The sequence below is a fragment of the Lontra canadensis genome, unplaced genomic scaffold, assembly GCF_010015895.1.
Source record: "Lontra canadensis isolate GAN:19392208 unplaced genomic scaffold, GSC_riverotter_1.0 scaffold28, whole genome shotgun sequence".
In the NCBI taxonomy this organism is placed as follows: domain Eukaryota; kingdom Metazoa; phylum Chordata; class Mammalia; order Carnivora; family Mustelidae; genus Lontra; species Lontra canadensis.
The window spans coordinates 2599932-2619699 of NW_022631022.1; the positions used below are offsets into that span (position 1 = coordinate 2599932).

The 19768-nt window shown below is 39.6% G+C and overlaps 1 protein-coding gene across 3 annotated transcripts in view; it reads right to left on the reverse strand.

The window, feature by feature from the left end:
* The window catches only part of ZWILCH (zwilch kinetochore protein), a 37326-nt gene that overhangs the window by 3722 nt on the left and 13836 nt on the right, over positions 1–19768 (reverse strand). For 2 of the 3 annotated variants that reach the window (XM_032864635.1, XM_032864637.1), the window contains exons 6-17: positions 19371–19441; positions 18874–19029; positions 17437–17508; positions 13518–13611; positions 12978–13027; positions 12230–12335; positions 11635–11714; positions 8823–8979; positions 7623–7651; positions 5583–5719; positions 4342–4437; positions 2791–2903 (exon numbers count right to left, since the gene is read on the reverse strand). In XM_032864635.1, coding sequence (XP_032720526.1) covers positions 2791–2903; positions 4342–4437; positions 5583–5719; positions 7623–7651; positions 8823–8979; positions 11635–11714; positions 12230–12335; positions 12978–13027; positions 13518–13611; positions 17437–17508; positions 18874–19029; positions 19371–19441 — 1161 coding nt within the window. The remainder of the gene's footprint in view (positions 1–2790; positions 2904–4341; positions 4438–5582; positions 5720–7622; positions 7652–8822; positions 8980–11634; positions 11715–12229; positions 12336–12977; positions 13028–13517; positions 13612–17436; positions 17509–18873; positions 19030–19370; positions 19442–19768) is intronic. The other variant, XM_032864636.1, reaches the window with a different exon arrangement.

Genomic DNA, 19768 nt, shown 5'->3' on the forward strand with positions numbered 1-19768 from the left:
AAAAAATAAGTGGTACAATTAACATTTAGATGAGATTATGAGATTCTTGTGGGTCAACATTTCGGTCTCCACATTCTCACTATTCTCAATAATCATTTGCGGAGAGCCCCGGGCAAGCAGCACTCTCCCAGATACTGTTCTCCTCTGTTCACTCCAAATCATTATTCTCTTCCCCATGACATTGCTTCTCAAGTCTTCCTGCTTTTGATCTCAATGTTTTACTAAACAGTATCACATTAGATATCTTGAAAAGCTAGTAGTTGACCTAAGTCTTCAGTCCAATGTGGCAGAAAGTCTAACCTCTGAAATGCGTATGATGTTTGGCAAAAATAAATCATGACTGGGCTTTAATATTTACACCTGGGTCTTTGCATAGCCCATGATGCTTACAAATGAGGGCCTCCTTCACCAGTGGGTCTTGCTTTGGGCTGGAGGTGACTGAATAATTTCTAGATAAACACACCAAGAACATAAGATGGGGAGAAGAGGTTATAAAGTTATAGCCAAAATGGAGTATGAGTGCTTTTCCAAGCACAGAAATGTATGATTTCATAAGAATTCTTAATTTTTTTTTAATTCCTTATTTTCATAGGCAGAGTCATTGGAACAATGAATCAATGAATTATTTTAACTCTAACCAAAGTAACTTGCACTCTTTTTTGAAGTAATCTGCATCAAAGACTCTAGAAGATATGTTCAATCTATTTCACTTATTCAGCATCTTTGAAAAAAGGTGTTTAATCTTGTATGAATTTCCTCATAAACAGGTTTGATTTTTATGTGATATTAAAACAGCATTTTCCAAAAATGTTTCACATATGTTCATAGCTTTAAAACTTTATTTTTTATCATAAAAAAGAGGTCTTTTTCAAAAACAAACCAACCTGAAACAACATATGTAGAGAAACAAAATGCTTAAATTGGTGGTTCTCAAACTAGTTGCCCAATAGAATCCCCTGGACAACGTTAAAAATCACTGATGTTCAGGTACTAGCTCCAGAGATTCTGATTTACTTGGTCTTGTTATTAAGACACTAAAAGCTCCCTAAATGATTTTAATCTTCACCCAAAGCTGAGAACAACCACTGCTCCCAAGAAGCCACACCTCCAGCTTAAAATTTCATTGTCTCCTTCCAGATATTCTCTTACGCCCCATTCTCCGTACTTTTTCCAGGCTTTTGCTAATGTAAACAGTATCGCACTTGTTCATAGGTCTTTTTCCACATGTCTGCTTTTATGTAAGGAATGAATCCCTACTAATAAAACTACTGGCCTACAAAATGTATTTTAAATTTTGGTGGATATCGCTCTCCACAGGAGCGGTGCAACCTTACACTTCAGCTGGCAATGTGTGAGGCCACCACCTGGCTCACATCCTGATGGTACTGTGACACCAAACTCTTTGATCTTTGCTAATCTGACAGGTGAAAGATGGTGTCTTTGCAATGTAAATGTGCATTTCTCTTACTATAGGTGGGGCTGAGCACCTTTTATCTTGAAGATGACATTTGAATATCCTCTTTGCTAAACTGTTCAAGTTACCTGACCATTTTTCTGAGTTATTAATATATTTTTCTTACTGATTTAGAAGTTCTTTATATACTAGGCAATTTTGTCCCTTTTCTGAACATGAGCTGCAAGTTGATTTTCCTAGTTTATCACTTGTTGTTTTGTCTCTGGTGTTTTTTGTCATGCAGAAATTTTAGTTTTCTATGGTTGATTTTCAAGCTTTATACCTTCCAGGTTTCATATCACACTTAGAAAAGACAGCATGACTTTAGCTGATGGTTCTTAGGAAAATTTTTCAGTTTCTTTAGGACTTTTACCATTCAGCCATACGAATTGAGAAGTTTCCATTCCAGCTGAGAGAAGTTTCCATTATGCTTGAATCAAAAAATATTTCAGGGAGAAAAACAAACATTTTCTGGAAATAATTTTGCAACGTATCAATCTTTAAAACAGAACTATTTGCATAGTTCTGCAGTTCAACAACCAGCAGTGGCTAACTATAAGCTTTTTGAAATCTTTTCAGATTCTGTCTTAAAACTATCAGATTTGGGGCGCCCGGTGGCTCAGTTGGTTGGGTAACTGCCTTTGGCTCAGGTCATGATCCTGGAGTCCCAGGATCGAGGCCTACATTGGGCTCCCAGCTCCTCAGGAAGTCTGCTTCTCCCTCTGACCTTCTCCTTTCTCATGCTCTCTCTCACTGCCTCTTTATCGAATAAATAAATAAAATCTTAAAAAAAAAAAAAGATCAGATTTGATTTTGGACAATCATTGCAATATCAGAAATGCAGCCATTTAAGATGTACAAAATGAGAGGACAGCACCATGCAATCCACACACATGAAGATAACAGTTTTACGGGTACTTGCCGAAGTAAAAATACTTGGAGCCAGCATATCATACCAGGGGCTCACACACATTCTCTGACTGATGTGGACCATCTTTGATAGAACATTAGAAATAGCAAACCTCTTCCAGCACCCCCAGAGAAGATATTAGGGCAGAAATATCATCATGAAAGAGTGCTTGGAAGAATGAGCTGGCATTTCAACCTCATCATCTACTTTTACGCCCTGTATCCCTTCTGCTCCACCTCTTTTAATAAAGGTTCCTCTATGCAGGATACCTCTTCCAGGGTTTTTTTTTCCAGAATAAATATGTTATACACTTAGAGTTCAGGAAAATTATTTAAAACAGCGTGAGAGCTATTATACTATGCCAGTAAAGATTCGATTTCTCTTCTATTAGAAGAATTTATCTGAACAGATGACAAACTAACTTTACCAGGTTTATGGAAACTCAGATGGTCTACCGGTACGCTGTCACTCAGCTGCCAAACTGTTTTCACCTTCTTCTGACCACCACTTATTTCCACTTTCCATTTCTGTGGCTTCTCACTAAGGAAAAAAGAAAACATCAAAGGGGGAAAAAAAGCCCAGTTAGTTATTTCCTTCCTCCCTCCCTCCCTCCCCACTCATGAGTGAAATCCTGGATGTCAGAGGCACGGAAGAAGAAGAAACGGGTAGGCCACAATTCTAAATTATGGGTTTTGAGTCAGAACTACCTACAGGACATTGACGTTAGGCATTCACATCTAACATGCATCTAGAAACATGACTCGAAGCTCAGGAGACAGAGACATGAGTTATGAATCATCATTAGCACAGAGGAAGCAAGGCCTTAAGTATGAATACAATCAACCAGGGAAGATGGAAAATAAGAAAAAGAGGCAGAAGGTGGAGTTCTGGTGAAAACCCATATGAGAAGCAGGCAGAGGAGGAACATGAAAAGAGATCTACTCTCAGTCTTGGAGGTGGGCCAGAGAGATAGAATTAAAATTAAGACAAAAGCTACGCCACAGAAATGAAGCGGGGGGATAGGTCCAAGAAAGGAATAGTTTTAAATGCCAAACAGCCTTGTAAGTGCTTACTTATAAGGAGAAAAGAATTGGTGGGCCAGCTAATGACACAAGGAGCTAAAACACACTCTTTTACTGGAAAGTTGTCCACTGGATCTGGCAATTAGGAGGCCACTGGGAGACCTCTGTCAGAGCAGTTTCAAGGAATGACCGAGTTTGGCTGAGAGGGAACCAAACCAAGGAAGGGTATAATCAGAATGACTTCAGTAGAAGAGAAATTTTAAGTACACTGCATGCAGAGGGAAGAGCTGGGGAGACCATCATTGTTGGCAACCTCAGAGTCTATGTGGATGGCCAGTCTGTCACTTTAGCATCATGGTCCCCATACCTCCTCAGTCCCAAATCCTCTCACTCCCACAGCCATACCCTTGACTTTGTCATCAATACCCTGATCACTTCCTTCCCAATCTGTCATTTCCCTTCTGGCTACATTTTCTGCCCCATACTGTGAAGGAATTACAGATTGAGAGAAAAATGAAGACTAGAGGCCCACAGGAAGGAAGAGAAAAGACAAAAGAAAGGACTGGGAGAAGAAAGACGGGGAACTCCTATCAGATGATAGTCAAAAAGCAGGAGAGAAGGGATTAAGGTTTTGGAGGTGAAGCAGCTCTTGGTCATAAGATTCCCCAGGGAAAGGACACAGAAATTGACCAAGAATTATAGCCAGGCTTAGAGTGTAACTTTTTTTTAAGAGTTTATTTATTTATTTGAGAGAAAGAGAGAGAAAGAGAGTGAGCATGCACAAGTAGGGGGAGGGGCAGAAGAAGAGGGAAAGAAAGCAGCAAACTCCACACTGAGTGGGGAGCCAGACACAGGGCTTGATCCCAGCACCCCGAGATCACAACCTGAGCAGAAGGCAGACGGCCACCCACACTGACCCCCACCTTAAAGTATGATTTAATTATTAAATTGCTGACCTTTGATATAAGCTTTTTACAGCAGTTGGTCTGACTGGTAGCTGAAAAATGTGTTGTTCATCAAGAGGATTTTGTTTGTAGTATTTTACGCAGGACCTAAAACAAACAAACAAAAACAAACCCAAAAAAGGACATCTTTTGGGGGAAAAAATGCCCCTTGGAGATAAAGGCTTTCTGATAATCTAAAGCTCTTAAGGGAAACATTTCATCCAGGACCACTAACCAAAACAATAACAAAAGAATAATTTCAGGGCTACAAAAGTAAACAAAAAATGCCCCCTCCCTGACACAAAAGTTGGGTTGTTTTTGATTCTGAAAGCAAATCTCATTCAATTTTTTAAAAAATTTTTAAGTCAAAAGAAGACATATTTCTCACAATGTAAAATATATTCAAGTTGAGCCAAAGTAAAGGCATGAGTGGGGAAGAAAGAGGTATCAGAGAAAGAAAAGCAAAAAGAAGCAAAAGAGAGACAATGTTATAGCCTCCAGTTTTCAAACTCTAGAGAATTAAAGAGTTAACTCATTTACACTCTTCATCTTTAATGACAATAAATCTTTTAGAGTCTGTAAACAACAATTTCAAACTTTTCCCCGTACAACTGAGACAAATTCTGATTTCAGGAAAGGCCCAGGGAAAAAGCCAGCCCTTCCACCAGATGGTTCACTCATTTCCAATCTGAGGCTTCAAATACACGTAAGACGCCAGCAACCCACGTAAGAGGATCATTCCAAGCTGTTTCTAGTCAAACTCATCAGTGGAACCTCTAAAATTACAGCAGTGCTATTGACAGAGGTCTGGTAATAACAGTTGGTTCCACTCAAGTACTGTATGGAGATCTAGCAATGCTTAGTTTGGCTGCAATGTATAAGGACAGAAAGAAAAGAGAAGGAAGTAGTCATGAAGCACCTATTAGGTGCTGCGTTCTTATACACATGCCATCATTTAACCCCAAGAACAAACACATAAGGTTATTAGTTCCTGTTTCTAGATGAGAAAACAAGATGCAACAAGAGGAAACTTCCCCAGGAAGGCAGAAAGTGCTAGGCCAAGTGTTGAACCCGAGTCCTTCTGAATCCAGAGCCTTTCCCTTCCTCCGACCAGGACTGAGAAACATTCTGCTGTGGAGACAGGCTGTACAGAGTCTAGCCAAACTGATAATAAAAACTGCACACATTTTGGCTCCAGCTATTTCACAAGAGAATTCATGTGTATGTGACAGGACCAAGAGAGCAATACTTACTGTGTTAAAGCAAAGAGGAGCTCATGTTGGGGCTTAATGAAAAGCATGCAACTGACTAATATTTCTAGAATATGGTGGAGTTTTTGAACACGATACACCTGTTCTTGTATATCTACTGAAGGAGTAATGAAATATTCCTGGAATAAAAAACAGTACAAGCAAAATAAGAAGTTAAAGAATGAGAACAATCTTTACAAAGATTGCTATGCTTGCTAGACCTTAACTATGCTTGATTTAGGGAAAAAAACTGGAGGCAGCCAGAGAATGTGCCACCTTTCAATATTATTCTCTAGACTAAACCATAAGTGAAGTCATTACTGAGAATGTTCCCAGCAAACCGTTACATTCTTTGGTCAAATCAAATCCGAGAACTGCCCTACCAAGGAGGCCTGAGTAGGTAACTAATACCACCCTCCTAACTCTCCAGATGGAGTGACTGGCAACTCCACAAGATAATTCTTAACTTCAATACCCTTGCCAGGTGGACACAACTGTCCACCTCTAAAAATAGGTAACAGTACCAAGAGATTAGTCAAGTGTGTTGATAAGCTTCCACTCAGCTATTATGGGCAAACTGGTACAACGAGTTTTAAAAAAAAAAAAAAACTTGGCAATATATGTCAAGCATCATAAAATGCTCAGACCTCATCCTATTTTTGAGAAAAGATCCTAAGGAAGTACTCCATGGTAAATATGGAAAGTGGAAGTCTATGACGGCCCCCAAGATTCCCACTGCCTGAAGTACAGATCTTATATAATCCCTTCCCCTTCAGTGAGGCCAGAACTTATGACTATGATGGGATGTTACATCCATGATAAGGCTACTAAATGACTGACTTGGAATTAATCTAAAGGGAGATTATCACCTGGTCATACCATGATCTACCTAATGAGGTGAGCCTTTTAAGAGAAGGTGACACATTAGAGATGCTCTCCTGTTGGCTCTGAAGAAACAAACTGCCCACCATGTTGTAGAGAAGGCCACATGGCAAGGACCCATGAGCAACCTCTAAGACCTGAGACTGGCTCTGGGTCAACAGCTAGCAAGAAAATGGGAACCTTCGTTATCAGACCACAAGGAAATGACTTCTGCCAACAACAAATGAGAAAATTTAGAAGAATATTTTTCCCTAGTCAAGGAGATGGCTGACACCTTGATTTCAGCCTTGTGAAACTCTAAGCAGAAGATCCAGCTAAAATGTACCCAGTGTCCAACCCCAGGAAACTCTGATCTAATACATCTTTGTTCATTTACACTTCTCAGTTTGTACTCCAGGAATACCCCCTTATCCAAGGTTTCACTTTCCACGGTTCAGTCCTCCTGAAAGGTCAATAGTGGTCTAACACTAGGTCATAACACCTACATCATTCACCTCACTCAATCTCATCAGCATTTTATCATCCCACATCACAAGATGGGTGAGTGCAATAAGATATTTTGAGAAAGACAGAGACCACACCATATAACTTTTATTACATTATATTATTATAATTGTTCTATTTTTAGTCATTGCTGTTAATCTCTGACTGTGCCTAAACTTTAGGATAGGTGAGTGTGTATAGGAAAAGACACAGTATACATAGGAATTAGTACTATCCATGGTAGTCCCCCATGGGTAGGTGGGGACTACTGGAATTTGTTATGCAATAATAGAAAACAAATACAGTAAGGAAAAAGCATCAGAATGATTTGAAATAAGAGAGGACTTGTTTAAAAAGACATATTCTTGAGCCCCAGGCCTATGGAGTCACTAGGGCCCAAGAATTGGTAATTCAGTAAGTCTTCAAGAAGATTCTCCAAGTTTAAGGACTATTGTGACAAAAGTTTGGAGTCAAACCATATTAAAATAAAAACAGGCAAATGAAATTGCTAGGGGGTATTCATGAAAATAAAAAGTACTTTATCTGTTATTTATTTATTTTTATACTTATCTGTTTCCTAGGTCCTAGGACAGAGGCTGGCACAGAATAGGTATTTAGTAGCTATAGGTAGAACGAATAAAAGAAAAACCAACTTTAGAATAAAAAAAAATAACTCACCAAGTGATTCAAAGATGCAAGTTCCTGACCTAGAAAGAAAATCACATAAATGCAAATAAGCTTCAGGTATTGTCTATTAGTTGCTAAGGAACCTAAGTAAAACAAAAAAATTTTTTCAAGATTTTATTTATTTACTTATTTATTTATTTGACAGAGAGAGAGAGAGAGACACCACAAGTAGGCAGAGAGGCAGGCAGAGAGAGAGGAGGAAGCAGGCTTCCCGCTGAGTGGAGAGCCTGATGTGGGGCTCGATCCCAGGACCCTGAGATCATGACCTGAGCCGAAGGCAGAGGCTTAACCCACTGAGCCACGCAGGTGCCCCCTAAGTAAAATTTTTCAGAGTTCATATATAAAAGGGATGCTCAAGCTAAATAGTTCCTCAGAAATGGCCAAATTTTATGGCACGTTACACCATAAATATATATTAGCACTATTCTAGAACCATCACAGCTTGCCTCTAATAAAAACAACCAAGTGTTGGGTATTAAAACAGCATCCCACAAAAAGATTTTTTTATTTACTACACCAACCTTATAGGATCTCAAAATGTTTGAATTGAAAACACAAGCAAACAAAAACTAGAGTGCTATTTAATCAAGTATCTTTTTTTTTTTTAAGATTTTATTTATTTATTTGAAAGAGAAGAGAGAGCATGAGAGAGAGAAAGCATGAGAGGAGAGAGGTCAGTGGGAGAAGCAGATTACCTGCCGAGCAAGGAGCCTGATGTGGGATTCGATCCTGGTATTCCAGAATCATGACCTGAGCCAAAGGCAGTTGCTTAACCAACTGAGCCACCCAGGCGCCCTTAATCAACTATCTTTTTTTTTTTTTTAAGATTTTATTTATTTATTTAGCAGACAGAGATCCCAAGTAGGTGGAGAGGCAGGCAGAGAGAAGAGGAAGCAGGCTCCCTGCTGAGCAGAGAGCCCGATATGGGGCTCGATCCCAGAACCCTGGGATCATGACCTGAGCCGAAGGCAGAGGCTTAACCCACTGAGCCACCCAGGCGCCCCTTAATCAACTATCTTTATCAAGAAGGAAATTAAGTGCCAGAAAACAGAAGTGCTGATTTCACAGTGAACCAAGTTGAAAGCCAGGGCTATAACTGACAGGGCCAAGTAGAAAGAGAACACCTGAGAATGCCTCTGGCTGAAGACTGTGAAGTACTTTTTAATTTTTTGAGCTGGGAAAGGGACTCACCTATGAAAAAACTAATATAATCTTTCTTTAGTTTGTCCAGACCAATTTCCAAAAGCATCTTGACTGGAATAGTCCCACTGAGAGCAACTGAGTCCATGGTTCCATGATAAGACTGATGGATAAGCTTACTTAGTAAACTGTTACTCCCGCTGTGGAGCTAGAAATTTAAAAAAAAAAAAAAAAAAAAAAAAATATATATATATATATATATATATATATATCCATAAGTAAAAACAAACAAATCCAATAAACAAAAGAGAAGCAAACTGCATTAGCTACAAGCTGAAAATGATAAGCATTTTCAATCTCTTGATACCATAAACTGTTTGAATAAAAAGCCCCAAGTTATAAACATGTCTGTTTCTGAAGGGTCATTCCTATATGATTTGCTTTAGCCCAAAGCAACTATGAAGAGGTTCAACTGATAACCCCCAGATACAATTCCACCAAGAAGACAGGGTTGGTCCTCTGGCGCTTTGTAAGTAGGACTTCTTTTCTCCTAGCTGATTAAGTGCTCCTGGGCATCCTTCCCAACACTGAACATCTTCCTCTGCACAGAACACCTGCTACTTCAGGACAACTTCCTCCCTCGTTGGTCTCTGTGTCAGAAGGAGCTCCTTGGCTACAATATTAACACACTAACTAGATCATCTGCAAATCAAGAGCTGTGAACATACAGAGCTAAAGCAGGTACCAAATACTAAACACTTCGTTTTAAAGGTGGTTTTTTTTGTTTTTTTTTAAGATTTTATTTGTCAACGAGAGAGAGAGCACAACCAGAAGAAGCAGGCTCCCCATTGAGCAGGGAGCCTGATGTGGGACTCGATCCCAGGACCCTGGGGTCATGACCTGAGCTGAAGGCAGACGTTTAACTGTCTAAGCCACCCAGGCACCCCAACACTTCGTTTTAAAGATACCTGAAATACTGGACATTTTCTCACTGATGTCTATTTTCTCTAATCTCCATCATAATCTCTGGCATTTTCCTTGTTTCAGTAAAAACGATTTCCGTGCTGTTTGCACTCATTTCACATGGCAGGGATATACTCGCAAACATCTCACAAACACAGATGTCACGTGAGAAAACCTCTACGGCAGAGGTCACACTGTCTACAGTCGCCACCTCCCAGTGAGGGGCAGCGCTCACAGGCCTTCACTGTGCAGTGGATCTTTGCACTCACCCACAAAAGTTTCTAAGTTTTACATTTATGAACTGGCAGCTACCCTAGTTCATAGAATTCCTATGAAATGAGGAATCTTTTGGTGCCTAGTTTTTCTTAACTTAGCTTTTTCTTGATTGTAAAAGCACAAGTTCATTGTGGAAAATCCATAAAGTATAGAAATGTAGAATGCAGTTGGAAAAATTCATTTGTAACCCTAGCACTAGAGGCGACTGCTATAACATTTTGGTATATTTATTCCCAGGTTTTTCTCTCCAAAAGTTACTTTCTTTATGCAATAATGTATAGTCCTTTCTTTCTACTGCAGATTGTAAGCATTTCTCCACATCACCTGCCGGCACCATTTTAGCAACCATCACACATGCCAGTATGTGGCCAGATCATTATTTACTTAGTCCTTTAATGGGGAATTTAGGTCATTTATAACTTTTTGCTACTATAAATGAGGCTGTGGTGACTATTCCAATACATAAAATATTGATATGTTCCTAGGTATGAGCTTGGGGTGGATCCTAAGAAAAAAACTAATGATTTAAAGGGCAAGCATGATACACTTTGAGGATCTCAATGCATTATCCAGTTGCTTCATAAAGAACATTCCAATTTGTGCTCTCATCAGTAGTATATGAGAATGGTCATTCACAGCAACAACAATGACAGTACTAGTATCTTACACATAATGAACACCTAATTATGAGCTGGGTGCTAGTTGTATTACATGAATTAAATTATTTAGCACTAATGGGGCACTGGGTGGCTCAATGGGTTAAGTGTCTGCCTTCAACTCAGGTCATGATCTCAGGGTCCTGGGAATGAGCCCCACAATGGGCTCCCTGCTTGGCAGGGAGCCTGCTTCTCCCTCTCTCTCTGCCACTCCCCCGTGCTTGTGCTCTCTCTCAAATAAATAAATCAAATCTTAAAATGAAATTTTTTTTCCCAGGACAAACAAAAACTAAAAAAAATTGCAATCACCAAACCAGCCTTATAAGAAATACTGAAAGGGGTCCTCTAAGCAAAGAGAGAGCCTAAAAGTAACACAGACCAGAAAGGAACAGAGACAATATACGGGAACAGTCACCTTACAGGCAATACATTGGCACTAAAGTCATATCTTTCAATAGTTACCCTGAATGTAAATGAGATAAATGTCCCAGTCAAAAGATAGAGGGTATCAGATTGGATTAAAAAAAATAAGACCCATCGATATGCTGTCTGCAAGAGACTCATTTTAGACCCAAAGACACCTCCAGATTTAAAGTGAGGGGGTGGAAAACCATTTACCACACTAATGGACATTAAAAAAAAGCTGGAGTGGCAATCCTTATATCAGATAAATTAGATTTTAAACCAAAGACTATAATAAGAGATGAGAAAGGACACTGTATCATATTTAAAGGGTCTATTCAACAAAAAACAAAATTTTTAGCCCTACAACAACAGGTACTTTTCCTATCCCTACTGTACAGATGAGGATGTTGGGGCACAGGGATGTAAAGAAACCCGCTCAAGTTTACATAGCTAAGAGAGCAACAGGGTTGGATTCAAATTCAGGCAGTCTGTTCCCAAGCCCATGCCTTAAGCTTCAGGCTATGCTGCTGAAAAAGTGTTCTCACACACACTACTAAACCTACCCACGGCTGGATATCACCACGTTGGAGACTCTGGATGACCAATGTGAAGCACTTCACCAAATCTTGATACGAAATCACGCCTTAGAAAACAAGTCAGTGCAACATTACTTTCATGGTATTACTGCAGATCAAATATATCATCAATCTTAAGGAAAGACAAATAGAAGACAAGTATCTATATTTTATGGGTGGGGGAAGGGGAAAGAAAATACAGGCAAAAAGAAAGATTAAACACATTTCTAGAGAGAGTAAGCTCACTGTCACAAGGTAACACAGTGCAATATTAAGGAATAGCTTTCCCTTCTTCTAATAATTATAATGTCACTAAGGTGGAGGTTTTGAAACGTAACATAAAAGCCACCTCTGTCTTATACTCAAGGCAGGAGAAAAGAACAGACTCTATGAATTGCCTTCTCTTAATACAATTCTTGAGTAGAACGTGCCAATACATTATTAGGAGTGAATTTGAGAAAACAGGAACTAGCCTTCCATAGAAGACTAGTAGTACACTAGTCCTGTATGATCTTCAAAGACTTAAAAGTAAACCTAACAAATGCAGGAAACATTTTCTTTCACAATCATGACAGACACGTACTACCACTCATTTTGAACCACAGCTGCTCGGCAAAATCCAGATCCCCCCGTACTGTGAAGAGACACTCAATGGAGCGGTCAACCGCAGCACTGTCATGCTTCACCGTCTGGAAAAAGCAGTGTCAGAGAGTGACTCAGTTTATCAAACAAGAAAAGGAATAGTTTAAAGCCAGTGAGCTTTCAAATGCTGCCCTGAGAAAATTGGGGATCCACAGATGGGAATGAATTTTCTACACCTTCATTCGTTCATGACGAGATATAAATCAAGTGACAGTGAAAAATGGGACCCCTAATATTGTTGTACAAGTATGATGCCTAAATGCAAGCATTCGACTTTCCTTTGATGCAAAAATACCTAATGAATTGACATTTGTCTCCATTTTCCTGTTTCATCAAATGACAACCTATTTAGATGAATTTAATTATACCAAGAAAAGCATATTAACAAACCATCTCACAGAATATTAGTATGATAATACCATCTTATAGCATAGTGACATAGTCATTTCTGCTTCTTTGCAATTGATCAATTAATAATACATACACATTAGTTCTCTTTGAAAGCATTTCTTAGTTCTTAAGTAAAACAATCACCAGTGTGGACATTAAAGACCAACAAAAAACTACCCTCAAAATGCTGCCTTAGCTATCCCAGATCCACTTGCAATAATACGACACGAAGGACAGCAGTGCAACCAAATTTTAAAAGCTATTTCAGTGCACATTTCTAACTGGTAAGAGTCGCTTACCTCTGTGTCTTTTTTTGTAGAATCAGTAAATCCATCCAGCTTATTTAAGTCTAGAAAGTAGTAAAAGCTTGTTAACTCTAGATTTTATTTTCCTGCTTTCTAAATAATTTCTATCCTAATCCTGTTTTCAAATGGTAAATGAGGACAGTAGAAGTATACCAGGGATTTTAGCAAATTACTTGACTCTCTACTGGCAGTTATGAACTGAGATACAGTGAAAGTCACTGACACACAACATTGGGCACGTGGTAGGTGCTCAAAGGTTTCTGTTCCATCCCTCTTTTCCTACAGTCTTAAATACAGCTGTGGTATATAAAATTTAAATTCAGTACTATTCTTAAAAATTACCTAGACCTCTACCGTTAGTAATTCAGAACAAATCTGTCCCTCTGACCATGAGAGACCTCACAGCTTTATAAATTTCCCAACCAAAAAGAATACCAAACCTAGAAAGACAACTTATTTTTAAATTTAGGAAAGTATAAATCTCAACAAAGAAAAATCAACAATATACACGGCGTGAGTTAGAAAAACAAAGACCATTCAGAAATTCCTGCACAAGTTCAACAGCAGATTTTACTTCCAGAGGCTCAGGCCATTCGGTTACACCAGTCCGCAAACCATCAGCCAAAACCTAAGAGAGATTTTTAAAAAAGAAAAGAAATGCAATATTTTTTTAGGAAAAAAAAAAACAACTTCATCAGTAGGAATATATTTAATACTAATATTAGTCATTATAACATTTCTTGAACATTTCATGAACCACATGCCAGGAACAGTTCTAAGTGTTTTATATGCCGTATGGTATTTAATCCTCACAAAAACCCTATCAGGCAGATATTACCATCATTCCCATTTCACTGAGGCCAAGGGAGGTAAAGTAACTTGCTCAAGGTCACACATTACTGACGTGCCAAGACACACACCCGGCAGTCTGGTACCAAAGACGGTGTTCTAAGGGTGATGCCATGTGCATCAGTGCTACCGAGGATTCCAGACTCATGAGCCTGCCCTGAAGACACTCTTGTAATTTTGGTTAAAAAGGACCAATAATCCAGGTGCAATAATCAGGGAGCAAAAAATTCGGTGAAACCGAATGGAAGTTTATATAAAAATAATTTAAATGTATATGTCTATACATTTAATATCTATACCAAAGGAAAGGGAGACTGGAACAGCCAGGGGAACAATGTGAAGCATCAGCAGCACTCAAATGTGGGAAGCAGGAGCTGCAGAGAAGGAACATGGAACAAGATGGAGAGGGTGGGGCGAGGTCTAGCCACGGTGGAGAAAACACCTACGGAACAGTGAGAAATGAGGGCCCAGAAAGATCTTAAAACCTCCAGATTTTTTTTTTTTATTATTTTCATATGAAAGACAGTAGCCGTTGTCGATATTTTGGCAGGAACATGGCATATCAAGGACTTAAGAATTTGTGTTAGAAATATCCAGGATGGATTCTAAGGAAAAGAGAAAGTACAATGTTTCTCAACAGAGGTGATATCAATTTCTACCCCTTGAAGGGGGTGGGGGGGTCTTTGGAAAAATGTGCAGATAGTTTCTGGTGACACAATGACAGGGGGTTCAAGGGCACTTTGAGTATTTAGTTTGGTAGGGGCCAAGGAAGCTAAACATCTTGCAATGTGTACAATGGTCCCAAAGCACAAAGAATGGTAATGCCTAAAATGCCCATAGTGTCCCTGTTGAGAAACAATAAATGACCATTAGAGTGGTCCAGGAGGCAGGGGATAAGGGCTTTAACTAAGATGGGCAGTGAGAAAAAGCTTAAAGGAAAAAAAGAACAGTTTATTAGAGAGAGAGGGAGGGAGAGAGGAAGGGAGATGTGGAAAAAATAAAAGAAAAACAATCCTAGGTATTTACAAAAATACAGGGGACTGACCTTGGGAGAGATTGTGGCCATGGGCACATCTAAGATTCTGTGAATTTACAAGGGAGGTTTTAACAAAATATGGACTTTCAAGTCAGACAGACAGGCATGAGTTTGAATGACAGACATGTATTTGAATCAGGTCTTCCACATAGCAACTGCTGATGCCTCCAGCAAAATAACCAAACCCTCCAGCACCACATCCCTGACACAGAGTGGCAGCTTCTAGTTGTGGCAGTTCTGATGAAGGGATAGTTGGAAGGCAGACAGGGGCAGGGACAAGGGGCCCTGCCTTAAGAGGAAACCACCTTTAAAAGGATTTTACACCACCTTGGAAGGAGCCCTCCACTCTTTTCGCCTGTGACAGATAGGGACAATAACCCGAACCTATGACAGGCGTAGGGAGGGTTAGTCAGATTAACAGCCTGCTAACAAGCCCGTAAAAATCCCTTGACTGAGAAACTCAGGTCCCCTCCCTTTTTGGGAGCTTTGTACCATAAACCTTGCTTTGCCGCCCACCACTCTGTCTACCTCTTCGTTCTTCTAAGTGGTGTGACCAAGAACCAGGGCACAGAAGGAGAAAAAATCCTTCCGTGTTAGTGTGGTGGTAGCAATTGTTCCTACTAACCTAAAGTAGAAGGGTTTCTAGCCTGGGAAACTGAAGGAATAGTGGAACCACACACAGAAATGGGGGGTGGGGGTTCTCTGAGGGGATCTCGCCTGGAGAAAATCTCAAATTTCATTTTGGAAATATTGTTTGAGGCAACAGCCCTCTACTCAACTGGGAAATGACTCAGTGGAAGTGGGAAGGAAGGGGAATGGTATCAGCTTAAAGAAGAAGAGTCTGGAGTTCCCTCATAAAGGCATTAGCCAAATCAGTGAATGACAGGGTTTGAAGAGAGAAGGGCAGAAACATGAGGATAGAAGTGTGATGGAAGCCCACAGGAAGGGTCCTAAAAGAGAAGTTTTCCAGAAAGAAAGGTGAGAAAAAAATACCAGATTTTATACAAACAGGGAAATAATAATTGGAGGTAAAAGTATTAGAAATGCTTGGTACTGTGCTAGCTGCTATAGGCACAGAGTACCTGGCTCTCAGGTCTAGAAGGGCAGACAGAGAAGAAAACAGATCACTGTGTTTGATAAACACTCTGACAAGAGGTGTGAGGAGTGAGCTTTCACAACACAAAACACAGGCAGCATAAGCCACTCTGGGGGACCAGTGCAATCACCCTAGATAAGGACGTCACAGAGAGCTCAGGGTGCAAGAGGGACACCCCGGGCAGAGGAAGACGCACTTACCACAATGGGACAGCATGACAGGACCAGGTACAATAAGCAGGCCAGGGTTAGGGGATCAGTGGGAGCAGAAGTAGGGCAAGAGATTAAAGAAAGAAATAAGTTGGAGCTAATAGAACATGAAAAGAAGCTCCAAGTCGGTAAGCCATCCAGAAAATGCAAGTCAAAACCATCAAATACCACCTCATTCCCACTAGGATGGTAATAAAAATTAATAATAATCATAATAAAAAGACAATACCAAGTGTTGGCAAGGATATGGAGAAACTGGAACACACACTGCTGGTAGGAATGTAAAATCGTATAGCCACTTCAGAAAACAATTACAGTTTGGCAGCTCCTCCAAAGCTTAGAAACACAGTTATCACACTGCTCCAGGAACGCCACCCAAAAGATGTGAAAACGTTATGTCCCACAAAACTTATACAAGACTCTTCACGGCAGCATTATTTGTAATAGTCAAAAAGTAGAAACAACAGAAACACCCATCAGCCGACGAGTGGATGAATGAGATATGCTATAGCTATGTGATGAACTGCTATTCACTGATGAAATGGAACAAAGTATTATAAAAGCAGACCAGCAGCTGCAGGGCTGGGGGGCTTGGGAGGTGACTGCTAATGGGTACGGGGTTTCTTCTGAAGAAAATGCTCTGAAATTATATGTGACCACAGTTATACAACTCTGTAAGTATATGAAAACCCACTGAATTATGTACTTGAAACAAGTGGATTTTATGGGATGTAATTTATCTCAATGCTGTTAAAAAAAAAAAAAAAGTAAGTAGGGCAAATGACTGAACGTAAACGGCTCTCTATCCCAGGCAAGGACATTCTGAATTTCTACTGCATTAAAATGAGGCACCCCTCTGGATTCAATTTGTAGAATAGAGTAAAACTCACTGAGACATAAAATTCTTGAAACATATGCTAGCCTTTAGCATGAGTCAAAATCCCAGTTATTAATAAGCAGATTATACATGCATTTGGGATAAACTGGCAGCCGACCCACATAAAGAGGGGAACGTACTGTCTGAATAAAAACTGAACACTCTAGTAAAAAGGCGGAAGAAGTGTAGCTCTTAACTAATGCTCCCTGTGATTTTAAGGACAACCACCATGCAGTAAAATCATATCATCCAAATTGCCAAGATTATCTACTGAATACACAACAATTGGAACAAATTTTGAAAAACTAAGTAACAATGACATTAGCAAATATTCTTATGAAAACATAAGATTTAATACAAGTCACAAATTCCAGAAGGATACTCACAAGGAGAAATTTCAGTTCTCTCTGAAGATGATTCAAAGGACCTCTGGGCTCTCCCGATTCCACTTTAATATTCTAAAAAGTTCCCAAAGTCAGTTTTCACTAGTAATCCCATCTTCTCTGCATAATAGTCACAGTTACTTGCATTTCAAGCTCCCCACACATTAAAAAATATATTTCGTAAAGCACTAATGAACTGAATAAGTAGGGTAATACTGCATTTAGAACATCTTCCCCAGAGACACCATAGATCCTGTCCATCCCAAGACAGTAACCTAAACTCATGCCACCAACCCCTCTCTCTATACCATGATTGTGCCTACGTCGAACGACTGCTCTTCATACCCTCTCCTGCCCTTTCCCACTGAATTTCCAAAAGAAAGAGAGAGAAATGTAAATAAATACATCTTAAGACCCAATGACAAACTCAGCATTACCACATACCCAAAATAACCACCCCTAGTAAATATGTTCAATAGACTCCTTCTAGCTAAACCAACGATGTGTTGTCTTAGCCAGAGGTCACAGTTTTAGGCACTTTCTAAAACCTTAAAAGAAGTGGCGGGGGGGCCACAATTAACACTATCGGGCTTCTGTGTACAGAGTTTTCAAAAACATAGTTGAGATTCTACTATATGCAATTTTGTATATTTTCCTTTTGTTTGCCTAACAATAAGCATTTTTATCATTAAAGACACTTTAAATCATGATATGTAAAGAATGTATAATATTTCATCAGGGAGATCTATGTTAAGCACTTCCCTATTGAACATTCGGGTTTGTTTTTAATATTTTGGAAACACAGTCATTATCACGGTGTGGAATATCTTTGCACATATATTCTCGCTACCAATTCTGATTAACTTCAGACAGATTCCTAGAAAAGTAAATATAAGATGAAAAGCCTTAATAGTATAATGGTTCTGGATGTCTTGCCAATATCTGCAATCTTTTAAGAATAGCAGAGATAAGTCACTTTGATTATTTCACTTGGGTCCCAATTCAAGAGACTTTATTGGGGTGCCTGGGTGGCTCAGTGGGTTAAGCCTCTGCCTTCGGCCCAAGTCATGATCTTAGGGTCCTAAGATCGAGTCCCGAATCAGGCTCTCTGCTCAGCAGGGAGCCTGCTTCCTCCTCTCTCTCTGCCTACTTGTGATCTCTCCGTCAAATAAATAAATAAAATCTTTTTTAAAAAAAAGAGACTTTATTAATCACTAGAAAATTCTTAAGTCACATAACCACCACCATGGGCAACTGACAGATGAGGTCACCTGGCCAAACCTCCAACGGCTGCCCCTGTGAGACTTCAGGAGTAAGCTGGGCCTCTCAGAACCATCCAGCAGGCAGGGCTGGGGCTGGAAGTATGCGGCACCAGCAACAAGCTAGTTAAAAGTCAATCCACACTGAATAAACTCAAAACAAAATACAGTTCACTCCTACCAGAGTTGCAGTTGAAGAAAGAGGAGGGATTTGAAGAATCTCATCAACAGGACTCCAGGAAATATCCAAAGTGATTGTAGTTTGTGACGCAGCAAGTGTGTCATCCAAGGCTGTGGACTTAAAGAGCTCATACTGGGCAAAGCCCCTGGCTGTTACCTGAAAAGAGCACACCAGCCACCATTAGCTACGCTTTGACACAGCCAGAGCCCCATTACCAAAACTACCTTGGTTCTTTTCCCAGCAGAAGAAAAAGCACCACATTTTTCTCCCAAATGGAAAAATAAGACAATTCTTTTTCATCACAAAAAGTGGTTACAAGGCCAAGGGGGCATCTATTTTTAGTTATTAGCTTAAGTGAAAATAAACACAAACATTTCGATACTTAAAAAAAAACAAACAAACCTAGTCATATTATGAGTGAAAAAACCCATTAAACTAGGTTAACAGGTCCATAACAGTCTGAAGAAATTAATGTCACAGAAGAAAGAAATACTTACAGTAGATAAATGATGTCTTTTCTTATGTGAACTTTTCAGGTCTTCAAGATTTACAGAGTAATTTTTATCAGCTATAAGACATAAAAGAAAAACAATTTTAAAGGTACAATTCAAAATTATACTGTTAGAGTTGGAAAATGACAACCCCTCAAATTCTGAGGGCAGCACAACTTCACACTAGTCATTGCTGAAATTAAGTTTTAAATCCAGATGAAATGTTGACAAGGGAAGGAAAGTGGAACAAAGGTCAATACTGAAACCATGCCCTGTAGGGTCAATGAGGTTGAAACACAGCAGAAAATTTAAAGCTGGTTTTTCAGAGACCTGTTTCTCTCTCATCGGCCATTCCATCTTTTCGGACCCCACTAACGAATCCACTAGCTGCCTGTGCAGAAGCC